Here is an 8,741-nt window from a genome sequence, read left to right on the forward strand (position 1 = left end):
CTCTAAGATATCGAAAAATTGGTGCGTTCAAGATGAAAGCTTGGGAATTCAAAAACAGTATTTAGGGACCTATTTGTGTAGTATAAAATGATGCTTAGTGAGAAGTCTGGTCATTTTAGAATTATATTTATTTGGAGTTCGTAAGAATCGGGTTTTAGGCCTAGAAAGGTCTTGTGTTTTGTGCAATATTGGTAAAGCAATTTTGTAAAATCAAAATTAGCCACAGAAACTGTAGTTGAACTCCTAAAACTCATTCTGAGACTTTATTTGGGTGGTCTTTAGGGCTGCGGTTAGAGGGGTTTGATGGGAGCTTATTTTGGAAGCTTAAAGATAGTTTAACTTAATATTTAAAAAAATTGGGTTTTCATATCATTTAGGGTAATCATGTAGTTAAGAAAGAGGTTTTTGATGGACTAAAATTGGAGTCTGAGTACTGCTTTGGATTTTTTTGGGGGTTGTCTTAATGGGTTTGAAGGGTTAAGCACACATAAGTAAGCATTTATATCATATACTTATGAATAGATGTGTTTCTATTTTTCTATTGATTTAATTTCCCGTCAGTAGAGCTAGTTTTAGTCTTGTGTCATTTTGATGGGGTTGTGCTATTGTTCATTAGGTTCAAGTTGACGTTGCTTGGCTCACTCAAGTTGAAGTTGGTTGGCCTTGTGAGGCAACTGGTAAGTAGAATTTGCTTAATTGGGATTTCCTTAAAACAGCAGTAGTTATTTTCAAACTCATTGTTTTGTAAGGAAATAAGAGAGCTACTTGTAAGTATCTTGTTATGACATTGTGAAAGATTTTAATAATTATACATTTTACAAAGAATGCTTGTGGGATGAGCTAAATTTTAACATGTATATGAATGTCTTTGATGAGGCTTCTTGTTATTGTTGTTGTTGTATATGAACGTCTTCAATGAGACATTTTAAGTGTGTACATGTTTTTAGAAACTTATGTTCAAATTGCATTTGATTTTTTATGAGGAATTTATTGCTCATTTTACTCATGATGTCTTGAGAAATTATCAGGGTCTGCAATTATGAATACTTTGTTCATGATTTTTTGGATGTGTAATTTTTTTGGTTCAATCTAATTGAGAAAAAAATAGAGAGAAGTCAATGAGTTCTAGCTCAAATGGTACCTCATTTCCGCATAAGAGGGTGTATCCCATGGTTGTGTGTAAACTTACCCCAAAAAAACTTAAATTTGCATTAGCTGTGTATATTGAGGTGAAGTTTATGTCCTTTTGAATGTTTTAATTGAGAATTTTATCTCATTTTGGTGCACTATTTTCAGCAGGTGGCCATGTAGAAAATTAGCCTCTTGGCCATTTGATAGTTGTTTCCTGTTAGACTGTGGGAGTTACTGACTCCAGGTTCGTATTGTTAACCATGCAGATGTTGGTTGACAGATAGTTCGGCAATCACCACATGCACCTGTACTATCATAAATAAGAAATTATATTACCATTAGTTGAAAATCTTGTTTAGTCAATGAAAAAGCAATTATGATGGGTTATCTCATTTATTGATATGTACAGTTAAACAGTTAGTATTTTCTTTTTCTTTTTCTAGCGATTGTTGGCTCTACATTACATAGTTTGTAATTGTGTTTTTTCTAATGTGGACAGATGTGTGGTTATTTTGTTCTTTCTTCATCACTGATAATTTTTTATCAGTGGTTTACTCCCCAGGAGTGGGTCCCAAGGGCCCTTCCACATCTTTAAAAGAAAAAAACTGATATTTTATTTGTCCTTTTTAGTTATACTTCTTGCAACATTTGGCACAAATAGTTTCTAGATTTTCTTTATTCCTTGAGCTTTCATTAGCAGCTGATTTTCTTTTCTTGTTCTTTTTTTTTTTTTTTTTTTGGTTCCCTATTGTATGCAGCCTGTGTACTTGGGCAGTGCTTTTTTCTTTTTGATTTTTAATGAATTTATTTACTTATCCAAAAAAAAAAAAAAGAGATGATACAAATATTTTAATTCTGCTTGGATGAAGAAATGTGTAATAGGAGATAAAATGAGGTAAACCGCATGATTCTGTTGGTAATGATAGAAAATTCCAGCTATGATGCAGTGAGAGGTTGTCTAGAAGTGGACCTTAAACATTATAATGTCTTCTACAAGAGTGCATTGCATGGGCTTGATGATAATGGAATTCAGAATCAAAGCACTGATTTTGTAAACAGGTACTAGTTGACTTAGATTTGTTCAAAAAGAAGTCTTTCATGCAAATATTCAGTTTCATGCACTTGTTTTAGATGGAGACAACCTTACCTATCAATGGGGCAGAGCCTAGTGACAATAAAGTGGGGTGAGGTTGGGATAGATCTAAGGTTTGGTTGTCAATGATGCTGAATTCAGCCATGCATACTAGCTACTTTATTTCGGGGGGAGGGAGGGTAGTTGGTGCGTCTTGCTCTCAACCGCGTGTGTGTCAAGTATGCTCTGAGGCAATCTTGGTTCATATTTTTTTTTTTGTTTGAATGATACCTTTGTAAGGGTACATTTCCATATCTTGAATGTTGATGCTGCGCTTGTAGTCTAGCCAGTACTTCTGCTGTTATGCCTTATTAATTTCATCACCATATCTATGAGGACTTTAGTGTGATTTTGGGTGTCTCTTAAAAACCAAAACAGGACACAATTAAAATTTTCTATTTTTGCTATGTGAAGGTTCTTTCTGTCAGAAGAGGGATGCTAATAATCTGCATTAAATTAAAGGAACGTATATATCTGATGATGATAACATTTTACTCTTTTTGTATTGGATGAATTCAACCCCACCAATTTATTAGAAAACAAGTACATAGTAAATTTTTCCAGTGCAGAGAAATGGCAAAAGGTCTCATATGGGCAACAGCAGAGGATTTGGCAAGGAATAGAGGACGTGTTCTCTCTCTTTATCGCCAGATATTGCGGAGCATCAACTCCCCAAAGCTTCCACTCACTTTTGCAGCAAGATTGGCTAAGAAAGCAGAGGTTCGTGCTATCTTCCTGTTGGCTTCTGAAGAGACATCCCTGCATAACATTGAAGACCTTATTGACACTGCTGAGTATTCTCTTTCCCTTCTAAGTTCTAAGAAAAGGTGAAATCCCCAAATATATACAATGAGTAAGTCATGTCTCTCTCTCTCTCTCTCTCTCTCTCTCTCTCTCTCTAAGTGGTTGAATCTCACTCAACCTATACAAGATACACATGGAACAAACTCATTATGATGAACTACTTTGATGTGACTTCTTATTTACTGAAATAAAAACTTTAGTCCTTTGTTCGTGATGCATGAATGTGTGTTTCTTGTGCACCCATCTATGACCATAAGCTAGCCAATTAATTCTCAAAAGCCTTCTTTTAGTTCCAAATTAATTAATTTATTGATAAATAATGTACTTTATTGAAAAGGAAAAACGCTGTTTACAGGGAGTACACTAGAGACCATCATAGTCATATATGTAAATTACAATGATCAATAAAATCTAAAAGAGAAGTGAAGGAAAAGGAACCCAAAGATGGCAGCCAATGAATTAAGGAATTCTGTAAAAACAACTTCAGATCAGGAATGGTCCTTTCACGGTCCTCAAACTTCAGGCATTGCGTTCCTGCTATAAACACCACATTAAGAAATGAGGAACTGCTTCCCAAATTCTTTTATACTGGTGATGCCCAAAACGGCCTTTCCAAGAAGATAACTTATCCAAAACTCTTAGTGGCATAACCCACTTTCCACAATTTTGAAGCTATAGGGCAAGGAAGCAAAAAGTGATCCACAGACTCCTCAAGAATTTTGCATATTCAACACAAATCTATCATTATAATGTCTTTGGGAAAACAATAGTTCCAAATTTATTTAAGTTGATTCATCATATATCTTTGTGAAAACAATAGTTTTGTGCTTCTCTTTCCATCTTGTCTATCTGTGAGGAACATTGCTTATATAATATGGTTTATATTGATTTTGTGTTTGGGATAATCGCTCATTATGGAGAAATCAGAAAATCACTTCCCATATGCTATTAACTATCCGATTTAGACAATGAATACAAATAATGAACTAATGCATTGTTCAATACGATAAGCCTTGCCTTTATGGTAATGCCAACATATGTCCTCTAATGCACAATGAAGCTTGTGAGGAATTTCAACCAGGTCTTTGATATAAATATAAGTGACATGATCAGAAGAATTATCATCCCCATTCAGCTTTACATATTATAATGTGGAAGAGAATTAAAAATAATGTGAGATGTGATTTGGAATAAAATATATAACTCTAGGTCAACTAAACAACTTGTGATGACGAGATTGCAACACAAAGGTTATCTTATGCTTTTTTTTGGGTGATAATTGAAGGTTATCTTATCTTTTTTAGTAAAAAGAAAGAAGTATCAAGAAATGGATTAGTGGCTTCATTCATTCATAATTGAACATGTGAATATTTGGAGGCAAAATTTGCATATCTTAAAAATATCTTTTGGTCAATATATTTTCTTTTGTACGCAGAATTTTTTTTTTTTTTTTTTTTTTGAGAAGTTGCAGAATTTTTTTTTTTAATTGCATAGATCCATATCCGACACCTTCAATATTATGCTAATTACTCAAGTTTGTGTATTAAATTAACCTTTGTTTTTTTAAGGGGTCTATAGATTTGGGCCAGTTATTCCTAATTCATGAGGTCTCTTTGGACCAATTTGATTTTTCATAGGGAATCAGGCATAAATTTTAAGAAGTTAACATAAAATTTTTACTATATTATATAAAAACTAAACTATATACTATAATTATTTTTTAAAAATTTTTATTTAAAAAAAAAAAAAAAAAAAAAAAAAAAAAACCAGGATGCCACCGCCCTTTGGTCCAAACCTAGTCCTATCCCTATTATTAATGATGATCATCCTTAATAATGGTGATCGATCATTTAGATTTAAATGATTATTAACATTTATCATTTTTATTAATTCGTTTAAAATGTTTTATTAATGAAACAAAGTTTCAAAGTTTATTAATTGTTTGGTTGAAAATATCAAGATTTGAGATTCCTCTCGTTGCTTGTTGTGGCTATGGAGGCACATACAATAATGGCGGTTGTGGAGGAAAATTCCCGGTCAATGGAAGCCAAATATTTGTTGGTTCATGTGAACACCTTAGAGTAAATTGGGATGAAATTCACTATACAGAAGCTGCTAACAAGTTTGTTTTCGACCAAATTTCAACCGGAGCCTTTTCCGATCCACCCGTACCCTTGGAAATGGCTTGTCACAACATTTAGATTCTTAGGCACTTATATATAAAAATAAGGGATAATTGCAGCAAACCCACCTGAGGTTTGGCCCATTTGCGCTTTGCCTACCCGTGGTTCAAAACTTTACACTTTGCCCACCTAAACTTCAATCCGTTACCCATCTGTTACCCACCTCTCCCTTTGCCGTTAGAAAAACATATTTTTAAAGAAAAACAAACATAACAAAGATCAAAAAGTTAGGGTTTTTTATTGCTTAAGAACTTTTGTGAGAATAGGATAGGATTGAGAAACAAATTCATTTCGTACAAGTAATCCATGGATTTTACAACCCATGTCGAGAAATCCAATCCTTGCACAAGCGGTGAGAGCATTGATAAGAGTAACCTCATTCGGCCTTGCATTAACATCAGACTTGAGCATTTCATCAAACACCTTCAAAGCATCCCAATAACAACGTCCTTGTATACACCCAAAAACCATACTGTTCCAAGACACCACATCACGAACAGAGAGTGGTATTTGATCGAAGACTTGGCGAGCATTATGAAGCAAGCCGCAGAAGGAGTACATGGAAAGCAAAGCGTTTTGGACAAAGACATCGTGTTGGAGACCGAGTTTGAATGTGAGGGAGTGAAGCTCTTGACCTTTGTGGGAAAGTGAGAGACGGGCACAAGCTTTGAAGAGGAAAGGGAAAGAATGGCAGTCCGGGAAAAGCCCGAAACAGCGGCGCATAAGATTGTAAAGAGAGATGCATTGTTGTGGTGAAGCAGTAGTGTTACTGTTAATGTTACTGTGTGAGTAAGCTTTGAACATGAAATTCCAAGTGAAGATATTGGGGTTCTGAATTTGAGAGAAAAGGGTGTAAGGGAAGTGGAGATTGTTGGCATTGGAGTGTGGAGGAGAGGCTGATTGCGCCATTGAGGGTGTGGGTTGTTGGATAGGATTGGAAGGAAGTGGGGTTTGGGGAAAGTGGTGCGGATTTAAATTTGAATTTGAATTCAAGTTCGACTTCTGGTTCTGGGAGTGATGGTGAAGATTATGGGATTGAGAAACCAGGTTGGGGAAGAAACCAGGCCAGTTTTGACAATGTTGTCCTTGTCCTTGTTGTTTTTGTTGTTATTTGCTTCGATATATCTTTTGTTTAACATGGAGATTGGTTAAAATTCATTATGCATTGAGAAAATTTGTTCTCATAGAAGTTCTTAAGCAATAAAAAACTCTAACTTTTTGATCTTTGTTATGTTTGTTTTTCCTTAAAAATATGTTTTTCTAACGGCAAAGGAAGAGGTGGGTAACGGATTGAAGTTCAGGTGGGCAAAGTGTAAAGTTTTGAACCATGGGTAGGCAAAGCGCAAACGGGCCAAACCTCAGGTGAGTTTGCTGTAATTATCCCTAAAAATAAATAAATAAATAAATTCTTGTACCATGGGTTATTAACTTATTATGAACTTTTAAATTATTTTCTTCTTTATTGCTACGAATAATATTGCTTGGGTAAATAAAATAGAAAATTTGAGTATTTTTGGTCTTCATTCTCTACTTTATTTTTCTTTATGAGCTTTTTGAGTTTGAGCGTGTGTATATTCTTTTCCTACTAACTTCAAATATAAAATTTATTATTTGAGTGAAAACTGAAATTTTTTATTGATCCTAAAATTGAAAATTCCAAAAAGATTGGGTCTTCGTTTGGAGAAATTATACAGTTCGCTGGTGGATCACGTCACTTGTTCACCATTCCACTAAAAAACTCCCACTTGTTTAAAATTGCTGAGTCAATAATTAATTTTTGTTTAAAAAAAATTTCTAACTTAGCAATTTTAAACAGGTGAGAGTCTTTTAGTGGAATGGTAGACTACGTCACTTATCCACCATGAAGATGTTATAATTTCTCGTAAGTTTGGGTCTTTAGCATAAAATGACACCACTTCTGTGTCTTCTTTCTTCTTTTCTTTTGAACTACAAGCTTGACAGTTGCAATGTGCTTGATAAGTTTTGACAAATTTCTATATAGGGTTAGTCTTCCTCAACACTTCCCCTAGAGTTGGGGTTGATATTCATGATACCCAACTTGCCAAGAAGAAATTTTGTTTATGATTAACTCATTTTGGAGTTTCTCACGTAATATATGGTAGTTTATTTCTATGTGCTTTGTGCATTCATAGAAGACAGGATTTGAATCTATATGAATGGCAACCTTGATGCCATAGTATAATTGGGTCGGTTATGAGTGTGATATACTAAGGTTTTCTAAGAGAGGTTTTAGTAAGGTGACCTCACAAAAAAGTAGTCGCCATTGATCTGAATTCTGCCACGTATAGCTAAGCTATTGAATGATAGATTGTTTTGTTTCTTGTTTTTCTGGGAAACAAGTGATTTACCAAGTAGTATGCTTTATCCAATAATTGATTTACAAGTGTCTTTGCATTTAGTCGAAGTTGTGTCATAATATGCTTGCAATTGGATTGAACTATCAAATGTCATGAAATTCCTTTTCTTGGTGTTTGTTTGCTATATCTCAATACTCAATGTGTTGCATCTAGATTGGGTACTCAAGGCTTGTCCATGAACTAACTTAGTATATGTATCACATATGTCAAATTTGGTTAGGTATATCAGTTTATCCAATTTGTCGATGGTAGATAGGATGAGTGGTGTGGACACCACATGATAGCACATCTGTGGAGATTAGTTTTATCATTTATGTTATCTTTATTTGTGTTTATCTTTAGTATTGGATTAGTATTTGAGATTGTTAGGATTATCATATTAGTATTTGAGATTATTGTAGAGATTGCATAGTGTTTGTTTGGTGGTGATTCCAAACACCTTAGGTGGAAAGCCTAAGGTTCTACGGTAGGACTAATCTAGGTGGGAAGCCTAGGTTGTCCTACATCAACTTGGTATCAAAGCCCAACCCGATCTCCCTTTTCAACAACCCAAAATCACGACTGATAACCCATAGCCACACTCACCATCAGCAAACAAATCAACCTCCAGACATGCCATTACTCAAATACTTACCCCACGAGATTTGCAAACCAAAGCAACCCAATTTCCTACCTCACGAGATCTGCAAACCAAAACTTGAACCAATCTGTACCATATACCCCCTTTGGCCACACGAATTCTTCATCCCAAAACCAATAGAGAAACCCACTACTCCCTCCAAGCCTGTGACCCCCATTCGTGCTCAACTTTAGGACCACCACCAAAAAAAAAAAAAAAAAAACGATCCATAACTTCAAATCCACCGTCGAAATCATCACTAACAACCGCCGCTGACACGTCGTCACCATCACTCCCACCATACTGCTTCACGGGTTCCGAGATCTAACTCACCAGCTCCAATCTCCACCTTTAAGTGCCGTTGACAGCCATCGCCGACGAGCCCATGCCGCCTCTTCGCCGTTGACTCCAACGATATTTCGTACTTTGCTTCGCCACTTCTTCTCTTTTAGTTTTCCTCTGTTTTTAGTTTCTTTAGTTTTAGTGTTAAATGT

At 35.1% G+C, this 8,741-nt stretch overlaps 1 protein-coding gene across 2 annotated transcripts; it reads left to right on the forward strand.

Moving 5' to 3' along the window:
- Window positions 1-605: 605 nt before the first annotated feature.
- LOC126726554 (uncharacterized) lies at window positions 606-3,285 on the forward strand. Of its 2 annotated transcripts, none has more exons than XM_050431821.1 (2): window positions 606-677; window positions 2,828-3,285. In XM_050431821.1, the coding sequence occupies exon 2, from the start codon at window positions 2,837-2,839 to the stop codon at window positions 3,092-3,094; it is 258 nt and encodes an 85-aa protein (XP_050287778.1). In that variant the 5' UTR covers window positions 606-677; window positions 2,828-2,836; the 3' UTR covers window positions 3,095-3,285. The 2 variants fall into 2 exon arrangements, with proteins under 2 accessions (XP_050287778.1, XP_050287777.1); XM_050431820.1 differs by having other exon boundaries at window positions 615-677; window positions 2,833-3,285.
- Window positions 3,286-8,741: the final 5,456 nt, after the last annotated feature.

Source organism: Quercus robur, chromosome 5 (assembly GCF_932294415.1).
Source record: "Quercus robur chromosome 5, dhQueRobu3.1, whole genome shotgun sequence".
NCBI classification, from domain to species: Eukaryota; Viridiplantae; Streptophyta; class Magnoliopsida; order Fagales; family Fagaceae; genus Quercus; species Quercus robur.

Coding starts and splice junctions, on each gene's coding strand:
- LOC126726554 (XM_050431821.1), top strand. CDS start 2,837: ATGGCAAAAGGTCTCATATGGGCAACAGCAGAGGATTTGGCAAGGAAT.